Source organism: Mycteria americana, chromosome 2, assembly GCF_035582795.1.
Source record: "Mycteria americana isolate JAX WOST 10 ecotype Jacksonville Zoo and Gardens chromosome 2, USCA_MyAme_1.0, whole genome shotgun sequence".
NCBI classification, from domain to species: Eukaryota; Metazoa; Chordata; class Aves; order Ciconiiformes; family Ciconiidae; genus Mycteria; species Mycteria americana.
The window spans coordinates 145,284,363-145,305,959 of NC_134366.1; the positions used below are offsets into that span (position 1 = coordinate 145,284,363).

The 21,597-nt window shown below is 35.5% G+C and overlaps 2 protein-coding genes across 3 annotated transcripts in view; one reads left to right on the plus strand and one right to left on the minus strand.

Annotated features, from left to right (window-relative positions):
* The window catches only part of RBIS (ribosomal biogenesis factor), a 95,639-nt gene that overhangs the window by 51,415 nt on the left and 22,627 nt on the right, over nucleotides 1-21,597 (minus strand). The window lies entirely within an intron of this gene.
* Nucleotides 43-20,932, plus strand: LRRCC1 (leucine rich repeat and coiled-coil centrosomal protein 1). 2 transcript variants are annotated; one of them, XM_075494874.1, is made up of 19 exons: nucleotides 43-230; nucleotides 408-613; nucleotides 955-1,020; nucleotides 1,742-1,909; nucleotides 3,514-3,683; nucleotides 3,784-3,993; nucleotides 4,778-4,980; nucleotides 5,767-5,953; nucleotides 6,280-6,428; nucleotides 7,618-7,822; nucleotides 11,021-11,160; nucleotides 12,477-12,678; nucleotides 13,726-13,911; nucleotides 15,170-15,344; nucleotides 16,104-16,267; nucleotides 17,151-17,359; nucleotides 17,562-17,699; nucleotides 19,585-19,720; nucleotides 20,330-20,932. In XM_075494874.1, the coding sequence occupies exons 1-19, from the start codon at nucleotides 172-174 to the stop codon at nucleotides 20,450-20,452; spliced, it is 3,096 nt and encodes a 1,031-aa protein (XP_075350989.1). In that variant the 5' UTR covers nucleotides 43-171; the 3' UTR covers nucleotides 20,453-20,932. The 2 variants fall into 2 exon arrangements, with proteins under 2 accessions (XP_075350989.1, XP_075350990.1); XM_075494875.1 differs by lacking the exons at nucleotides 43-230; nucleotides 408-613; nucleotides 955-1,020; ... (2 more) ...; nucleotides 3,784-3,993; nucleotides 4,778-4,980 and adding an exon at nucleotides 5,290-5,441 and having other exon boundaries at nucleotides 20,330-20,931.

A 21,597-nucleotide genomic window follows, 5' to 3' on the forward strand; every position in this document is an offset into this window, starting at 1 on the left:
CCGCGGCGGGGTGCGAGAGGGAGGGAGGCGGGGAAGAAAAGTGGGGAGGCGGTGCTTTGCGGTGGGGTTGTCGTGAGGGGTTTGCGTCTTAGCCGTAAAGCACGGAGCGTCGCCGTTGGGAGCGAGGGAAGTTTGAAGTGAAGTGGCGGTTTGTGCGGGTGGCCCAGCGGCATGGCGGGCGACTGCGCCATCCCCGGCGAGCTCAGCCTCATGGATAAGGGCGTTAGGAGGTGAGGAGCTTGCCGGAGGGGCAGGCGGGGCAGGTGCTCCGCTGCAGCCGGCGCGGGGAGCTGGGCCCTTGGGATGAGGGGAGGCCGCGGCCGTGGCGGGGGGCTGGGGGGGGGCGCTGGGCAGAGCGGCCTGGGAGTGAAGCTGCCCGGCTGACAGCAGGTGCCTTTCCTTCGCAGCTTGCTGGAGGTCTCTCTGAGCTCGGACCTGCATACGCTCAACCTGCACTGTAACCGCATCGCCAGAATCGAAGGGCTCGGCCACCTCCGGAATCTGCAGCATTTGGATCTGTCATCAAACCAAATCCGCCGGATCGAGGGGCTAAGTTCCTTGGCTAATCTGCGCAGCCTAAGCTTATCCTGTAACCTGATCACGAAAGTGGAGGGTCTGCAATATTTATTTCTGTTCATTTAGCAACTCATGAAGCTTTTCTAAGAGTTGTGTTAAAGCTTGCTTCTGGAAAGTATGTGTATAATTAAGGTTATACAAAGTTAGTGTGAACTACTAACCATATTATTATGTAAATTTTTAAAAGAGTATATAGTCTCTGTAAGCTTTATTGTAGCCAAATGCCTTAATTTATATTATTTTTATATTATGATTATAATTTATTGTCATAATTTGTACTCATGATTTTTAAAGGCTTACTTTGCAAGTTTCGATTTGATGAAAGCAGAGCATTCTTCTGAAAATCTTACTGTTCCTTTTTTTCCTCATTTTGTTTAGGACTGGAAAAACTCTTTAATTTGACTATACTGAATTTGTCATATAATCGCATACATGATCTCTCTGGTAAGTGACTTTGGCATGTGCAGCGCAATAAAAACTATTTGCCTCAGTTTAGTTTTTAAAAACTTGACCAAGTGTATTTTTAGAAGTTTGTAATAGTTCAGCCAATTGAATGAGTAATGCTACTAAAGGTGGCAATTGCTGCTACTCTCAGTTTTCAGGTTTCTAATACCAAGGGTTGTTCTGAACTGGAATTTATTCTCCCATATTTGGCAAGGCTGAGCTTGTTCACAAAGTAGTACAGTAAACATTTCAAATTTATTTCCAAAGTGAAAAATGCAATAGTTTCAGAAGATATTTCCAAAAGATTCATATCTTTCCTTCTTATAGGACAAAAATGCAACTTTGGATATGATACAGAAGTTCTTTTCTAAATCTATTTGTTGAAATGGTCAATTGTTATTAATACAATTTTATTAATGATCTGAGTTATAAAAAGGAACTTCAAGCAAAACATTTATTTTTATATGCTTCTTAACAGTTAGAAACTAATCTCTTTCTTTAAAGTTAGCTCTCATAACTAGCTGAAGTGTTGTACTGTGTGGTAGTGTACCATAGCTAATTAATAGATGTAGGCAAGGATATGGAGCAAAAGTTGCTACATCATTTCCAGTTATGATGTGTTATTTACTGAATATTTTTCAACAAATACCATTTGTTCTAAACCCTACAGTCTAGGATCATAGCAGAAATCATTATTTTGTGGTTTTTCTCAAATTTTCAGGATTTCAGTGCCTTCATGGAGCCAGTTATAAGATTAGCCATATTGACCTTCACAGCAACTGTGTAAACAATATCGATCACTTACTTCAGTGCACAAAGGGGCTGCGCTGTTTGACGAATCTGACGCTGGAAAAAAATGGAAAAGCCAATCCAGTTTGTCACATAGCAGGTATGGATCTCATGTCAGGTAGATACTTGTGCTCGTTGGGTCAGAGATTTCCCTTAAGCTGTGAGCCAGGTTCTGAAGCTTGCAAATTCATTCATAAACTGCCCAGCCTGCAGAAATCTCAATTCTGTCAAAATTAGTTTTCTGTAAAAAAAAAAAAAATTTTTTCTCCCCTGGCACATATTCTCAAAATTGTAACTTGTATGCTTTGATAAGGCTCAACTTTTTACATATTATTTTAGGTTAAGGCGGGAGATAGACAAGGAGTGATGGGAAGAGAAAGTATTGCAGAAATAGGAGGAAAGGAGTATTAATATTATAGGGTGGGTGGGTGGAGAATCTGAAGAATGTGCATAGAGATATTGAACTATATAGAAAGAGGGCAGGCACGGGAAGTAGATGGTCTTCTACTGACAGAGACACAAGAGGAAGATAAGTAATAAGCACTATTAGCCTTCCCTCCTTTTCCCTCCATAGTAAGCAGTGACAGACTCTAAGATGCTCTGCAGTAATTGGCATTTTCATCAAAATAGTAGGCAGGGGTTTCACTAGGCAGCATGGAGACAAGCTGGAGGAATGCATGTGGATACATCACTTTCAGTTGGTGTTGCCTAGAGCTTCTGGTTTGGGGGTAGGTTTTTCGCGCAGTTTAAATGTTACACCCTGTGTTAAAGCAAGTTAAATTGTAGCATCTTGTTTTGGTACCAGTTTTGTTTGTTTTCTTCATTTGTGTATAAGAGAGGGAAAAATCTCCTACAGGAAGGTAGAAGTAGAGGATTGATACTTTTGGGACAGCTGAAAGATAATTTCATTACAAAGAGCAGAACAGTAGGAATTACAGTAATACAAAATAACAACCATATCATGAGCATGTAACTGATACAGGTGTAATATGTGTACAGTTCTTAGAAAGAAACCTCAGAGATAATTGAGGGAAGCTAAATAAGGTCTTGGGTAATGTTTTCAAAAGCACCCATGAACAAGTTTTATGAATGCATTCAGGCACCACGGAAGCAGTAATAGAACTATTAAAGTTATCCAGATAACTTAGAAAATTCCACTAGTTTTCTTCTGTAAGTGGTTTACATACCTCTTCATATCTACCTCTTTGGTGAGACTTGCTTTCGAAACTGCAATGTTCAGAAGCCCAAATTCTATTAATTTAAAAAAATTTAACTTCAATGCCTTACAGTTTCATAACGCCTTATTTCATTCACTGAAAAAGGATGAAGTTATCTAAGCCCTTTCAGAACTTGCCTTTCCATTACATTTGTCTGTCCTTGCACTTGATACAGCTGTTGTGGTGCAGTAGGCCAATATTAAAAGGTTGTCTGTGCAACTGCAGTGTGCTGGTGGTGGTGGGGAAATCCCCGTGTAGACTAGGACTAGGCAGGCAGCTTCCCAGTTAATTAGTTTTGTAATGTTGTCTGTTGAAAGCCTTATGGGTGGGGAAAGGTGAGACGCTTGTAGATAACTCACTACTTTTTTTCTTCTATTAAAAATGCAATGAATAATGAAAAATGCAATGAAGATGACAGGGTACCTAAAATACACTAGACATCTCCTTTGGAGATTAATTTCAGTTTAAATGTGGTCTTTTCTTCCAGGTTATAGAGAAACTGTTCTTCAAACACTGCCCCAGCTAACAGCTCTAGATGGAAGAAATATCTCTGGTGAACCAGTGGACCCAGCAGAAGAAAACTGTTCAGATTTGCAGTCTTTAGAAGACATTTTGGGCTATTTGGTTTCATCTGGTTGCTCCTCATCCAGAGATCAGGTGCCGTAGTTTGTGTGTACTGATTTTCAAATTGATACATTTTATTTTTATACTGCATGCAACTCATTAATGTTAGAAGGGTTGTCTTTCCTTTTGATAGAACTATGTTACCTTACCGGTGGTGACACCGCATATCGACCAGGCGTTAGCTCATTTTCGTCAACGTACAAGAATACCAGTACAAAGTGCCATCAGCTCCTCTACAGAGCTTGTCTCATCTTCAGAAACAGAGAAGGCTGAACTTGATAAAATATACAGTGAGATGAGGATTAAAAAAATAGAAGATCAAATTTCACAGATACTGCAAAAGGTGAATTTTTTTCTGTAATTGCACAGAAAGTTTTGTTTGTAAAATGAGGTGTACCTTTTGGTAATGCAAAAGCTTGCTGGGATAGACCGGAGCATTTCTACTGGTATGTATGGCTGACTTTGTGCTAATGTCGTCTTAATAATTTTGAGAAACTGGGAATAAATTAAAAACAAGTCTTTAAAACTGAAGATTGCACTTTGAATCACGAAAACTTTCATACTGAATAAAAACCATAGTGTATGGGACTAGGAGAACTGTCTGATCATATTATATTAGAAAATTGCTTTCTGTTTTTTACTCTGAAGCCATCAATATAGTAACTGAGCCAGAGTAAAATATGAAAGGCGGCAAAATACCTGGATTATTATAGAGTTGGTGAAAATTAATTTTGCTAGTAGGTCTAGTTGGTCCGATATGTTTGTCAGGTATGTTTTTGTAACAGTTTGTGGTGTACCTTGCATGTTTGCAAGGCTTTTTTGGTTTTAAGTGCTGTATTTGTTTTACATTTTGCACCAAGCTTCTATGCTTAAGGATTTACCAAGCTTCAGGTGTTTCAAAAAGATACAACTATATGTTCTCAAGCATGCTGTTCTGTTGGGTTTATTTTATCTTTAAAACAACAAAATGTTTTAGCAAGGAGAGAAGGGCTTGTTTGGAAGCAATTATTTGCTTTTCTATCAAAATTATTTTGTGTGAACTTTTTAAAAATAGCACCTGAATAGTGTTAGAAATTAGCCAATTAGCAATTGTTAAATGTATAGATAAAACTTTGATCTGTTCTTAGGTATCTGATACCTCAAGAAGGGAAGCTCGTCCAAATGTTCTCAAAGCTAAGAGAGACACAGATCCAACTTCTGAGAGCGAAAATGAGAGTGCGAAAGAGAACAACAGAAAGGTTGTGAAAAGAAGCAAGATCCCTACTTACCATAGAACTACCTTATCTACTAGATGTCATGCGAATCATCCTAAGAACAAAATAACTGACAGGTATCCCAATGTTTGCCGTGTAAAGCCAAAATGAATTAAGCTGAATATTGTCAGAGTGAACATAGTTTGACTTGAAACATTTTGCTGAAAGTGGTAGGTTGTGTAAATTAGCTCTGTTAATAATGCTCTAAAAATTATTAGCTCTTGAGGCTTCACTCAGTCATTTCCCTATATGAGCATTTTCTGTCTCTAGATGAAAAAGAAATTTAACTGAAGTTTCCAAAACAAACACTTTCAGAATTCTAACAGCTTGTATTTTCATCTTTGTTTTAAATTGTGGTTACAGAAGAATTCTCCACAGACAGAAGAATTGAGTCATTAAAAAATAAATATCAAAGATCCATGGTGTCAGAATGATGGTGAAGAATACAACTGTTCATATTTTGTGATGAAACTGAGGATGCCATAGTAATTTGTTTGATTTATATAGTAAATATCAGAAGTGATGAATAGAAGATGATGTAAGTTGGAATATATTAGTTTAGTCAGCCACTGCAGCTCTACAGCTACTCTGCATCTCTAAAATTGTTTCATATCTATGTGATCATAAGATGTTTTTCAGATAGTATCTACTAGTACTACATATTTTTTTTAACAGCTGAAGATTTGAATTTAGCTGTTTGTCTTATGATCTGCTTGCAAATTATTTTCTGCATGGTTTTGAACTCTGTACAATTCAGCTTCTACACAGAACTGTAAAATTTTGTCCTGTAAAAGTGTCTGAGTCCCCATTACTGTTTAAACTTTGCATATTCTTAAATATACCTTGATGTCCTGCTATTATAGGGAAGAGAAGAAGAGTTCCTCAAAGTGTCCACGCTCCAGTCAGAGAGACTCTCATCTCAATTCATCATCAGATGCTCGAGACTTGGAAGTAGTGGGAAGAAAAGCTGAAATATTAACTGGAAGACAGAGCAATATAGAAAAAGTAGAAGAAATTAATTCAAATGCCACAGAGAAATCAACATACCGAGTATGTTTTGCATCATTTCAAGTTAAATATGAGTATGTCTTCACCTGAAGCCAAGCATATGTCTTCTGGTGAAGCTTTAAAATTGGAGGTGACCAAAATAATTGCGTGTAGATAGTATCAAAAAATAGTGGAGTTCTTTTAGTGTCAGCTGGAAGAGAATTTATTTTATGTCACTTTTATGGGGTTTTTGGCCTGGTCACTTGCACTTTCCTCTGTCATCCATGAAATCCAGACAGACAAAAAAATCTTGTTCTACAATTATTTGTCATTTTTGGCTATATTTAAATGTTTCCTAGTAAGTTGATGCTTACCACATTCTTGCTAAGGCGCTGATTCAAGAACTGGATCAGGAGAAAGAAAGGAGGTGGAAAGCAGAGCAAGCAGAGAAGAAATTAATAGAGCATGTCAGAGAGCTACAGAAACATGCAAAAGAAGAAAAGAATATTCAGAGTATGGCTGTATACACTACAGACAGGTAGGGAAACAGTGCTGTAGTGTAAGAGTTTGGGGGTTTTTTATTTCAAGAAATTCAATTTATAGGCTTAAGAAATGAGAACAGATTTAAACAATATACTTGGGAAATAATGCATCAAGAAGTAGTGCTAGAATTTCTCTCGGTATTACCTCATGAAATTCCTTTCTGCAGCTTTCTTCCTGTTCTTGTCTCAAAACAGTATCAGTATGTCACTTACCTCCATTTCTAGCCATTACTTTCCAAGCAATCTGTATCATAATTGTACTTTCTCTTTCAGCTCAAGCTCTAGTAGCTGTCTCATATCATACTTTCAGCTTGCAATTCCCAATCTTCCTTTCCACCTATATATACAGCATTCTTTTTTTCCTGTGCAGTGCACTTGAACGGAGATGTTTATGGCAGGCCAGAGTTGGCCAACAAGGCAATATGTTGTGCAGGTCAGGCCTAGCTTATCTTCCTATAGACTGCTATCATCATCCTCGTAAGTTCTGAGCAGCATCTTTTTTTTTTTTTTTTTTTTTTTTTCCCCCAAAAAAGTTCTCCCTTCTAACAAAGCATTGTTTGTTGTCAGCTGTGATTGGAGATACCTGCTCTATTTGTCTTTTTCTTAACCGTATTGTATTTATCAAAGACACATTTTCTTTCTTGTAAGGAAGAAACAAGCCAAGTGCTTCCTGAGTTACCATCCATGACTGACTGTGATTATTTCCTCTTTTTTTCTTTTAGTTTTAGGTTCACTCCCACCTTTATTTGTTACCACCTTGGATAAGAGGCTTATTATGTTACTTTTCTTTTGAGATAGATCTTGTATCAAAAATTATTAGAATATTTAGGGATATTTCAAAGTTTTCTGAAGAAAATTATTAAATTACAAATTTATACTATATGTTTGACTTCTGTATAAAGCAAAATTATACTGGAATGTCATTTCCTTAAAGACCTACCTATGAGGCTGTCCCCAGCTTAGTTTCTTTTAAAATGAAGCTCCATATAGTTAATGCTACACATGACTTCAGTAATATTTTACATATTTTTAAACAGTTTTACATGACAGTGCTATAAATAGTAAAACTCAGCAAAGAACAAGATATGGTGCTACAACACTTACTAATATCTTTTTCTCAATGTATTTGGCATCAAACTAAATACTAAAATGTTTATAATACAACTTTATTGCATTTATTCTCAGGTTAAAGGAATTGATATTGAAAGAGAGAGATGTTAAAGCACGACTGCAAGCAGATGTCCAACAGTTGAAAGGTGAAACTGAAAGACTTACTAATGAGTTAAATCAGGCAAGAAATAAAGAAGCAGAACATCAGAAGGCCGTGCAAGCTTTAGAAGAAACACTATCCAAGATGGAGACACAGAGATTGCAGCAACGAACAATAGAGGTAAATATTTTTCATGAGTAAATAATACAGTGGCAACAAGATGGTTACTATAGTCCTAGATATTAAGAAACACTAGATTTTATAAGCCTTAAGTCTGAGTTTTCCACAATAAAAGCTGGTGCTTTTTTCCTACATAGTAGTAGTTAATAACAAGTATCCATTTTAATTGTCAATTAATGTCTTTTACAAATAGAAGTATGTCATGTGATGTGGTCTTGAGATAAAGGAGAACAAGTCCTACGTACTTAACACTGAGAGTTGATATTTTATGAAAATACATAGTAACAAAGACAAGTTTTTTTAAATGTTGCTGAAATCAGTAAAGATCTTACTAGTGGGACGGAAATCTGGTGGTTCTGTTTGTTTTGCTGATCTAAAGAACTAGATGCTTTTAATTTCAACCAGAACAAAACAGTAATTGCTGAGAACTTATTTTAAAGATTCTGGTTGTTTGGGGGCTTTTCTTTTGTTTGCTTGGGATTTTTTTGTTTTGTTTTTACAGCTGGAGAAGATAATTATGCTTTGTTGTCAGAGGCACTTTGTTCAGTATACGAATACATAAGACCAAGATGCTGGACCAGATACTGCCACTATTTCTGACTGAATAATTAATTGGTGAATTTTCTGTGGCCAAATGCTGCTTCCTCCAATATCTATTCCTATTGTTTGATTATATTCCTATATCAGCCCATTCCTGTGTCACTGAACACATCCACTTACAGAAATTGAATCCTAACATATCCATCCTGAAAAGTCTGAACTGCTAGTATGGTTCGCTAGGACGTGTTGGTGCTCAGATACCCTCAAAGGAAACAGAATCAGGGAGTGTGCTGACAGCAAAACTGCAAGTGCCATTCAAGTTATGGATTAGCCACCCTCCACTTTAGGCTCCTGTTCAGGCATCTGAGTGGCTCTTCCATTTTCTTCCTTACTTGTAAATACGCTGGAGCTGTTATGGATCTAGAAGTGACCTTCAGTTTAGATCAGGTATCTGCTTATTACTTTGAAAAGTACTAAATTTAGTGATTCAGAGAAGAGGAGAGTGGTTGGGGGTTGTGGGTTTTTTTTCTTTTCCTATAAGAATGGAAATACCCTATTGCTGTATGAGGTTTTTATTTTTCCTTGAATGAGTTTGTAGAAATAAGTCATCTCTTTTGATAGTAGTAGCATCATTTTTATTAACTGCAAAACTGTATTAAGGGAAGGTCTTTGTTCCTGTCTTTAAGATCCTGTAGCAAATACTCTTTAATAATTATGTTTCAAAGAATAATCATGATGCTCTAGAAACTAAATTCTTTTTTTGAATGTTCAGATTTAATATACCTTTGGCCTATTTTATCAACTCTAAGATTAACAAATTCTAGAATATTTTGTAGAGCTTTCTCATAGTGCACATTGGCAGTTAGTTTCAGTGGTAAATTATGGTTACTCTAGGTAGTCACTGTTTAAGGATTTCGGTCACCATTACTAGATTACTTTAAAGGATTCAAGATAAATAAGTTACTGTGCATCTAAATGTGTACCCTGTTTTCTGGCAGTCTTTAAATTTGCATGTGTTATCACTTTAAATTTTTGGTTTTAAGTGCTTCAATTTAGGAGAGAATCGCTTCACTTCATCCACAAAACAACAGAAATACAGTGAGCTGTGTCTAAATGTTACTCACGAAGAAGCTTAGCATGTAGAACATGAGAACTTAGCTTCAGACTCAAGCATCACAACAATTTTTATACAACTGAAGTTACTGTATGAACTTTAGGTACCTCTGGCATTCTGAAGCTGGAACTCATAACATGCAGCAGCACTTACGTATCTTAAGGGACATTGCAGGAGATGATAAACATTGGGAAAAAATGTTTTATTTGTTAGTGCAGGACATTCCATACAGCTGTTCCTTAATTTTTTATTTTTCATTTTGATTGATGTTCAAAAATCAAGTTGAGAGTACAGTTGTGATGGAATTCTGAAAGAAAACAGATTTGGGATCTTTTTTTTTATGGTCTTTTTTGGTTTGTGGGGGTTGGGGGTTTTTTGTTTGTTTTCTTGTGAGAGTTGGAAAGTAAACTGGGTTTTCTCTGGTTCTAGCTCTGCCATTAGATAACTGATGCTTAGAGTAAACTTGAGTAGTCCATTAACCCTTCACAGATTTGATACTCTGGAAAGCAAAGAGATTAGAATTGAGTAAGTACAGAATGTGGATACCCCTTCCTTTGCTTAGGAGGACAGGTTGACAAGATAGTTAAGTTGTTACTGCTCACTGCTTGAGCACAAAAGGATTGAGATGAATGCTACAAGTAATGATTAGGAGTAAGAATATCTCCATTAACATCACCTCTGCTGTTTCTGTTGCATGTTCTAACTTGCAGCCTTCTGAAGTGTCTTGATTCTGAATTACCATTTCATGAGTAATTAAAACCTTTTTTATACCTTTTTCCATATCTTTTTTTTTTTCCTACTTGTTGAGTCAGAAAAGACAGCTTTGTATGTAAAAGGCTTAAGATTATAAAATGGAATTATTCATAAAAGCTTGCATCAAATGGAAAAAGTGGAGTATGCCACCTGGTGTTTATACTGATTCTCCTTTTTTTTTTTTTTTTTATAAAATCATTAGGAAGCAGTTCTGTTCAGCAACTTTAAACTGTAAAACTCAGAAAGATACAGATTTTTGTAACTGGAGTGTTAAAAAAAAAGTTATATTGAATACATCTACAAATGTTTTGCTTGAAACTAATACAAGTATTGCAATACAAGAGTTTGTAATTGAGGAAATCGTTCTGCCAATACACTTGTTCTACTTCTGCAGGACACTTTCAAGTTCTTTATAAATTAAGTAGATGTCCTTGGCTCTTCGTGAAAGTTGCTTTTTTTGTGTTGTAGTAAGCTAAGCTAAGACTTAATTTTAAACATCTTGTTTTAAATTTCTGCAAGTGTAACAAAATATATTAAGTAAAAAAACCCCAAACAAAACAAAAACAAAAACAAAACCCTTCCTTTGTCTTGGGCTAGGTAACATAATAAAATTCCATAAAATTTTGTGAAAAATACTGACAGTTGTGGAGCATGCTGTAAACATAATGGCCCAGGTAGACATGTATAAAACTTTAATAAAGCACCTGTTCCTTTATATTCTAGTATAAGACATAAAGAATAGATTACAGTTTTAAGAAAATCTTGTTTCTCTCTTTATGAATTCTACACAGATGAAACAGGTGCAAGAAGCAGAGCTTAAAGCATCAGCAAATGAGAGAGAAGTACAGTTACTTCGAATATCCTTTCGACAACAGAAGGAGAAGGTAAAACAACTACATGAACTTCTTATATTAAGAGAGCAAGAGCAAAGGTATGGGGTCTTCTATTTGCTTTTCACAAGTTAATAGAGATGCTAGTGTTGCAGATGTGTTTTGTTTAACTGTGTTCTGCAGAGTGGGTGTGGTTTTGGTTTTGTTTTTTTTAATGGGAGAGATGGTCTTTGTAAAAATGTAGCTGTCTTCCCACCTATCTTCTTGCTCATTTAAGAATATCTTCATATCTTGTAGATTCCTGACTTGTAAGTCCCTGTAGGCAACTGTGTTCTTCCTGCCTTTCATTTAATAGGTTCTTGTCTTATTATGTGGCTGAAATTTTTATTTTAAATACTTGATCTTTCATCCAGGAAATAATCAGATAAAATCACATTCAAATTATAGTCTGAAGATCTGCATACACACAATAACAAAGTGTTCCAAAAAAAAGTGAGCCTCTACAGTATCTTGCTTTAGGGTAGGGTGGCTCGTTTGCCTGGCTGTTTTCCTCTTTCCTCTAAAAATTTCTTTTTTTTTTGAGAATACTTGAATATAAGTTGTATACTGTTTACTAATACAATCAAATATGTGTACAAACTAAAGCAACAAGTGGTGCATGGTATGCTTGTATGTGAGGGAGGTTATTAATAAAATAAGCTGGTTACACTTGCTAAATTTTGCAAGGGTAAATGTATTCAGATAGCAAGATAACTGCAGGTTTAGGTGGGAACAATCTGATAGCTGTGTTTTGAGAACTTCCAATTATTATCTCATAAATCTCCAAAAGATGTAATGTGAAGGACAGTGGATATGTTTTGTGTTTGTGCTTTAAAGCAGATGAACAGTATAGTCTTAAAGTACAGGGTACTTTTGCTTCAACATTCTCCTATAGGGATGCTTCCAGACAGGAAGGAGGCTTATCCTGGAACCCTTTAGGTCCCCATTGCTGCTGCTTTTCAGGTTTTGGATCTTGAGCGAGAAGCAACAGTTGTTGCGTGAGGGTGAACAGAATGACTGCAAAACAGGGTATCTGGCCATACAGTGCTTTTGCCCGATTCCAATGTCTCTTCCAGATCTTTGTTAACAGCAAAGCAAACAAATGCTAGCTAACAGCAAAAGAGCAATCAAATAATTTCTACAGAAGTTTGAATTAAAAAGTAAGGTTATTCCTTGGGTGTTTTAACATTGGTCAACACACTTTTCCTCATCCCAGGGCCATTGTCGTAGAATACTGAAATCTGTCTGTGAAACTAAGGAATTTACCCCGTTTATTATGTAATTTATTATCCTTTTTAAGAAATACTAAGGAAATTAATTGAAACAGCATTGTGAGATACTGCAGTTCTTGTTTCAAGTATATGTTTGATAACTTCAGGAAAGAACTTGAAACCCGAGTTGCTTTAAATGGACCTGAATTTCAAGATGCTTTGTCAAAAGAAGTAGCTAAAGAGGAGCAGAGGCATGAACAGCGTGTTAAAGAACTTCAGGAAAAAATTAATAAGTTAAACCAGAAGTACAAAGAGTTAGAAGATGAATTTCGTTTAGCTTTAACTATTGAAGCAAAAAGGTTTAAAGAGGTAAGACTAATAGAACATTTAATCTCAAACTAGGTGGAGTTGTAGTTCTCTTAAATGTGTTTTGTTTTGGGGGGTTGTTTTGTTTTTTGATCCTTAAGGTCTTTGCTCCAAGGATTCATCTAAAAATACTGGTAGTAAGCTTTGAAATGTCAATGATTAGAACATGGACACCAAATGCCAATTCAGCACTCAAAAAGCCAGCATTTTTGTTCATAAGTAAAAGTTAATCAAAAGAAATCAGAAAAACTTCTATCTGGTGGTATTAATTTCTTCTATTAGAAGGTCAATATTTTTTAAAATATATTCAATTATTGTAAAAACTCTTGTGCTGTTTTGATAAGGTTATGGTTACATATATACTAGTATGTAATAATAAAGTTCCCTATTGTTTAACTTTTCAAAATTGAATTTTGGATATGCATTTTGAAATTCAAATTCAAAACTTGCTTACTGAATTCCTTAAGTAACCTATTTCTATGGCTAGTGTTCACATTATTTTGTATGTTAAATGAAACAAAATTTTAAATGCTTTACCTTCACTTAAACCTGGTTTTCTTCATTTTAAATCAGTTGGATACATGGGAGAAGAGGGGAAAGAAAAGAGTGGTTTTTCACCCTTCAAATCTTTCTCTTGCAAGGAAAAAAAAAACCAGAATTATTTTTAAGTTCTTTCCAGATTTTAATGTTAATCTTAACAATGAGATTAAGTCAAGGCATTGTGTTCATTTCCCAAGCTATAGTTTTTCTGCTCTGCTTCCCATCCACCCATGAATTATTTTTTTTCCAGTTTCGTTTTTTGGTTCTGGTTGGTTGTTTTTTGTTTTTTGTTTTTTTTTACAAATTTGTAGCTGAGCAGAATCAGTTTTTTGAGTTGAAGTATCACCAACAAACTGGTAGAAAACCAGTTTCAGATATTCACTAATTTCACACACTGTTGATGAACTTCTATTTCTTCCTTTATTTGCAATTCAAATGTCATTTCTGTGTATGCATACACACTTTTTCCAAATCTTAGTATTTTTCAAGTCTTATCTTATAAAACTTTAGGTAAAAGACGGTTTTGAAAATGTTGCTGCTGATCTAGTTGAACATAAACGAGCCCTCTTTGAGTTTGAACAAAAGGAAAAAGAGATGGCAAGTCTGATCCAAGACCTGACAAGTATAGTGAAAGAACAGAAAGCAAAGATTGCAGAATTAACAAAATCAAACGAAGAAGCTACAGCAAACCTAAAGGTACTTGTTTCAAAACATTTCAACTACATATATGATTTTTTTTTTTAATATTTTATCTATAAAAGTAACAATTCCATAGAAGGTAGATTGAGTGAAAGATGTATGTTTCCTGTTGCACTAAAACTAGTACTCCACATGAGCCTTTATTCTTGCATCTTGCACTTCTATTTCTCACAAACGCTGCTCCCCATATATCAAAATCTAGACTCATTCATGTCTTCAGAAGTGCACTCCTTGCCTTGTGAGTGCTAGCAGTTTGTATATAATCAAGTGGTCACTCTAAACTGAGATTTTAAAACCTACATTAATAGCCCTGACCCTTTGTAAATTCAAAGTAATGGAATAAGGTTCTGCAGTGGTCACTGTACATGAAGTAAAAATGAAATTGAACACATAATCAAGTGTAGTTATTAGCAGCTTAATATCTCTGAGAGTTGCATAACGTTAGCAGTATTAGTTATTATCTACTAGTTGTCTAATTTTAATGTTAAATATCATGGCCACAGTTCCTTTATCTTACACTACTGATCACCGTATGGTAACATATTATAGTACTACATTGTCCATAAATAATTCTTAAAAATCTTAGGAACATAACTTTTAAACTGTTGTGTGATCCAGTCCATGTATGTATCCAGTCCATCTTTATGTTAAAACTTCTGTGTAATGCAAACCCTGCACAGCTGTTTCTAATCTCCTCCCTACATGTTGCCATCGGGGTGTCCAAACATTGTGTTGCTATACAGAATAGGATTCTGCCAGTCAGTGATGCTGCTAAAAAAAAAATTAAAAAATAGCTATATTAAACAGCTGTAATCTGTAAAACAAAAAGTAGCCTGCATAACTGAAGATAAATCTTTATCATGGGAATTGGAAGTTCATCCCAGCTTCTGTCTGTTTTCTTTTGATTTGGCTTTTAATATTTTGACTTTCTGTTTCTCTTTTTTTGACTTGTGCATTTATAATTCTAAACAGGTTTTTATAATGGCATTGATAATTTAAGGTGGCTATTTAGAAATCAGCTTTACAGTTTTCTGGGATTGAAGTATGTCCATTTGAAGCACACATTTGTGTTTCATTACTGGGTAGAGATGCAGATAGAACCCTGTATGCAAGCAGAATATTCCTCAGTTAAGTTCTTAAGTAAATACTTAATACTTAAAAAGTATTACTTCCCTAGCTGCTTAGTATTGATTTGAAACTTTGAATACTTGTTTTAAAGGATCTTATTGCCTTTTTCTAATGTTCGTTCATACAGTGTCGAACTGGAGAACTTGAAACTGTGATTGAGGAGGACAAACAGAAGGCTGTTCAACTTGAACTTCTGAAAAAGGAAAATGGAAAACTTATTTCTCAGCTGACAGCCCAGGAATCTGTGATTGATGGGTTAAAAATGGAAAGAAAAATATGGGGGCAGGAGTTGGCACAACAGGGTAAAATAATATTTTTTATTTTCTGTTGCAGAGAAAATGGTGGTGTTCAATGTTATACCTTTCAAATAAACACTCCAATGTAGTTTTAATCGTGACAGGGTCTCTGGATGCCTTGTGGATCTTATCCAGTTGTAAAGATGATATGCAAAAATAGATCTTCTGTAGTATGCAGGCCATTACAGGAACTATAACAGCAGTTGTGGGAGTTAGTTGCGAATACAGTTTATCACGAATACAGTTTATCTATTTCCCCAAAACGTCAAAATACCATAAAGTTATACACAGAACTTTTAAATGTGAAACTAGGAAAACAAGGATTTGTACATAGTGTTAGGTAATGCTACTTGTCTATCAGATAAGTCTAATGTGAAAATTTCAGTATATATCTGAAAAAAAAAGTGTTAAATAGTGGGTGAAAAAAAGCTTGGGCTTTTTTCATTTTCCCCTGATTCATGTGACTCAGCACCACCTTGTGGGTTCTTTGAGATTGGCTGGGTCTGTAAGAATTACTGTTGACTTTTATCAGAGAAGCTTTCAAAGGATAAAATACAGACCTTCAGTTCTACATTTCCACCTTCAGTTCTACAGTTCCTCTTAAGTGTTACCTACGTACAGATTAAAGCCCTACAGTGTTTCCAGTAGGCAAAATGGTCATATTTGTTTTTTAAGGTGGTTCTTACCTTTGCCTCCCCTGACATTATACTTCTTGAAGTCATCTGTAAAAAGAGTGCTGTAGTGTGAATATCCTGTTTTATCTAGGAGCTCATCTTGCTCAAGATCGGGGAAAACTGGAGGCAAAAGTTGAAGTTTTAACGAATGAGATTGAGATGTTAAAAAAGCAAAAGGAACAGGACAATGATACTATAAGAATTAAAAACAAAATCGTGGATGATCAAACAGAAACAATTAGGAGATTAAAAGAAGTAAGTGCCACGTCTGACGATTGTGTGTTTAGCTAAAATTAAGACTTGCAGTGAAAGTTATCCTAAAGGCTGTAATGAAAGCTGGCTCTGCACTCTTAGTTTACCGACTCAGAAAGCACAGTCAGGCTGTCAGTGCCAATTGATTTCACTTAGAGCAGAAGAGGGCCTTGTATTAACTTGATGTACAGAGATGCTACTTTGGGTCTGTCATTGAACCATATTTATGTAAAGACTTTCTTCTCTTTGCCTTGCTTCAAGCTACTCTTGATAATGATTTTGAGAGAGGAAAAACTACGACAGCATAATTCTTCCTGTGTGTTTAAAAGAAAAGAAAAAAAATTTTAAAAAGTTTGCTTCAGGTTTATTTTACAATGTAAATATTTTTTTCTTTATTCTGTTCCTGTAAATCAATATTTTAACAGCAAAGCTACTATGTTTTGTTCTATTAATTCCTTTCATCTCATTAAGGGATTTAAGACTTTAGCTTATTAATCAGAGCAAAGTGTTATAGCATGTTATGTCAGTCAAGGTTAGATGCGTTACTCATTAAACTATATAGTCACGTAACAGAATGTGAGCTCAGTGATTTGTGTATGTAGAATAAGTTCTTGTATTAGAGTTTTAAATAACATTTTTCTTAACTTGCTTTCAATTTCAGATTTATGTTTTGATGATTTTTTTAATTCTGACTTCTATCAGATGAAGATTATTTAACTATTACTTTACTAAGTATTTTTCATATAATAATATGTTTAGAAGAGTAAATTTTAACATGTCTGTCTCTGCTTTATTCCAGCATAGACTAAACAGATACTCTCAAAAGGGTAACAATAAAGTTAAAATGAAGGGAGTTCAGGTGTTCTAAAATATTTATCTTCTAAAGGGCTTACAAGAAAAAGATAAACAAATCAGAAAACAGCATGAAGAAAATCTGGCAGCTCAGAAATTTTTTCAAGTACAGTTGGATGAAAAAGCTGCTGAATTCGAAGAGCTAATGGAAAAATTAGAAAGGCAAAATGAAAGAAAAGAGGAATTAAAGCAACTGCTGGAAGAAAAAGAAGTAGAACTTGATGACATTAAGAATGCACACAGGTGATACATACAAGTGGCAATAGTTCTTTGGGATCATAATAGCATGCAACACTGCTCTGAAGTTATTCTATGTTCAGAGAGTACTTGCTTGCTATTAAAACCCACAGAAATGTGGAAAAATGGAAGCATGAAAAACTTTTTTTTCTGCCCTCCTAAGAAGTGGTATCTACATTCATTGTAAATATGTGCATTTTATTTTCAGTGCACTGAAAAAGAAGTGGCAAGGTAAAGGAGAACTACTAAGCCAGCTGGAGGTGCAGGTTAAACAAATGAAGGAGAGCTTTGATATCAAAGAGAAGAAGCTGATTGAAGAGAGAAATAAAAGTCTTCAAACTCAGAGGTGAACACCTTAATAGCTTATTTTGTGACTGTTCAGTTAGTATAGAGTTGCACTGTTAATAAGTATACAAAAACGTTTGATTATACAGTGAAAGAATACATAATACCTTTTTAAGTACTTGGTGAGCCCAGTTGCTGCAAACTCTGTGTGCATAGGAGTAATTCTTGCTATACAGGTGACTTACTTTGTGGAACTAGCATTCAGTTAGAGCATTCATCCTTTAAATTTCTTAGCTATGTTCCCATTTTCTTTGAAAATAATTGAAGCCTACACTCATTCCTCCCTAGTACGCCCATTCCACCACAATGTTTTTGGTTTACCTCTGTGAGGAAACTCCATGTCACGCTTACATGATAGGGACTCTTACACATCACAGTCATCACACGTGCTGGTGGAGTCATGCAGTGAAGATGCTCATGCACATGACACACGGTCTCACAGTCTGTAGCAGGGTTTGTTTGAGCATGAGCCTGTCAACCTTCTAGCTCGTGACCAGGAGGCATGGGACAAATTGGTTGCAAATCACAGGGCAAGCCAAGCAACTGTGGCTGGCATTTGGGCTTAGGAGAGAGGCCACAGTGATTCACTAATGTTGGTGCAGGATGATGAAAAAACCTTGTGTGCTGTGTAGGAAATTGAGGACAGATCCTCAATAGTTATCACAACAATACTCATAAATATTTCAGTCTGTGACAAACAGACTGTTTATAAGTTACTATAAGTTACCTGTCATTCTCTTCCCATACAAGTAGCAACAGGTTTCTAACTTTTATTATTCCTCTTGTACTGTCAATTTTTTTGAGCAGGTAATAGTAAATATGAGATGATACAGAAACAAATACTCATAGAAACAAATACAACCCAGAAAACAGTCAGGGACTTAGATGATGCTCAGTTATTTCATATGCTTCTGGCATTATCAAGAATTATGGCAGACTGCTGCCTGTGATGAGCTTAGATTGTTAGTACGATTTTTACTTTATTCTTTGGCCCCTTTCTCTTATTTTTCTTCTTAAGAAGAAAGATTCTTCTATTCTTAAGAAAAGATTAGCTAGTTAATAAGACTGTGTATTTATCTAGCAGTGATAACCACACTGTTACTGAAGGAATAAACTACTATGACTAAGGTTTTTTGCTTTACATTTTTAAATGAAACAACTTTGATTAATTACACTTTCGCTATTATTTTAAGGGAGGTCATCTGATTAATAAATGCAAGAAAATACCTTGATAGTCAAGTTTGATTTAAACAAACAAACAAAAAATAATTACCTTAAATAGCCAATAGTACTAAGTTTTGCAATTGTTGGAAGATCAGTAGTGAAACTGAAATTTTGTCCCAAATAATTCTGTTTAGTTTCAAAATTTTGGTGTAAATTAATTGTATACTGGAATAATTTGCCTTGCTTTCTGTTGCTACATATTTTAGAATTATCACCTAAAAGCAGAACTTGCTTAGAGTCAAGAAATGTTTCACTACTGTGAAGCAGACATTTGTCTCTTTCTGTGAGACACAGGCTTACAGGCCATTTAAAGCATCACATAGTTCAGTCATTAACTTCTCAGGAAGCAAAAGCATAATAAATAGACATTTGAAAACAGGTGGAGTTCTTATCCATGTTGACAGTAGCAAGCCCAAATCTTCGTATTCTTTGCTAGTGATTAAATGCTTCTGCTAGGAGGAATGCCAGAAGCTCTAAACACGGTGCATAAAATTAGAACATGTACTTGAGAAAACAGGACGTCTTCTGATGCTAGATATTGAAATAATTGTCTTCGTGCCTATGTTATTAAAACTTTGTCAAAGGCAGAATTGGGCAAAGCAAAATACTTTAGTTGTTTGCAGGAGTGTGATTTTTTTTTTTTTTTTTTAACCATTTTTTAGGATTGCTGTAGAAAAGCTTCATGAAATGGATGATGCTTTTAGAAAACAACTTGAGTCAATGTTGGCAGCTCATCAGGAAGAACTATTGCAGCTGGCACATGAAAAGGAAAAACAAATTGAAGCAGCAAATGAAAAAGTAATTTTAATACTAAATGTATATGTTTATTGTATTTGCATTTTTATTCTACAGCTACAACACTGGTGCTTGGAAGTCACCTGTTTGTATCTATCTGGCTAATCTCTAGATGGAAACAGCCCTGGTTCAGTACTCAGTCTTTGCACAGCAAGAAAATCTCTAGACCTGTACCATCATGAGATTCTGTATTCAAGCAAAGTAAAGTTGCATACTATGTAGCTGTTACAAGTCGATATCGAAACATTTCCGTATCTATACAGGCAAGAATAATGATGATTATGCCACATAATCCATTTAACTCACCTATGCCAGTGTTAAGTTACTGTTCCTGTCACATACTGCATTCTTCCATAGTGTGACAACTGGTGCTTTTTCTGCGTAGTAGGTATTTTGGTTTTGATAGTTACTCGCTATCTCCTAGCAAATTAATACTTTTTTTAAAGCAAAATTCTACTACTGCTCCAGTGTCGAAAGTAGTGCATTGCTTATTTAAACAGAAGCATATAACTCTTGCATTGCTTATCTGTGTTAAAAAATGCCAAGATTATATGGTTTTAGGTATATTAGGGAAAAGCAAGAATTCTGTTTGATCTCTGTATGCTTTTTCAGGTTTACTATGTTGAAGAAGAAATGCGGCAGCTTCTGCAGGAAACAGCAAACAATAAAAAAGCCATGGAAAATAAAATAAGACGACTTACGCATGCACTGAATGATATTCAGCAAGATCTTTGAAGATTATTAATATATACATTAAAAATGTATATTACACAAACTTAAGCAAATTCATACACTACAATGCACTTTTCCTTGTTTTCTAGAGAATAAATTCTTTATGATATATTTGGATGGTTCAGGAATTGGACACAAATATTTCTACTGTATTTTCATAATAAAGTTATTTTGGTTATTTTTAACTTTTGTCAAAAGGGGTCAAAACACATACATAGATGAAAAGCATCATATGAAATTAGGAATTAGCATGTTCAATAACAGAAAAGAAGGCTGGGCCTTTGCTTCTAAGGCAAGAGCTTGAAGCTTTGCTTCACTGGGGTAAAAATTCTTGTAATGAGAGATCCAAGAATTTACCTGAAAATACATTTGATCTGCCACTGTTGATGAAGAATGCATGACTCCTGCAACTTCGAGTGGCCTTTTTGGCAGCATAGTTTGGTTCTCTACAGCAATAGGCTTCCTACCAGGCTTTTGAAAAATAGGAGATAATAAACTAACAGCTTCTTATGGTTAGCCTTATGTTAATATGATTATTATATTTCTTTCCTGATGGAGACTTTACCATCTCCACTGTACTCAGGCATTTATTTCATTTGCTTGTTCTCAGAAGATCCTAAACTGTTACTGTAGTATACTGTACTCTGAAGTGTTTAATGCTGCAGTAGTAAGTAAAACAGTAAGTAGTAAAATCAGTTATTTGTTGTTACAGCAGGTGGAGCTATTTCTTCCCACCTTGCACCTTGCAGCAGTTAAAGCAGAGTCGATAGAAGCCACTAAGCCGACTTTACCATCAGCTTGTTCAGAACCCAGGCACAAGCACACTGATATGGTATAACTGTATGTATATGCATTTTTGTGCCCGGCAGCCCAGTAAAAGTACTAGTGCTAGTAAAAGGCCCCAGCCTTTGGCTAACTGCAAGGCCTGATGGGCTTGTTACCAGCTTGTTATGAGAACTTGCTGTGGGAACCAGAGCTTGATATCAGCTGCCTCTCGTTATGAGATGCAGCTTAAGCGTGGGATGTAGCAAAGGCCTTGAAAACATGGGCACAAGTTGAAAGCAGAGGCCACGGCAGCAAAAACAACTCACTGATGGTCAGTGACTGGTCTGTGACAAAACACAACCTTGAGAACTGGTAACAGACTG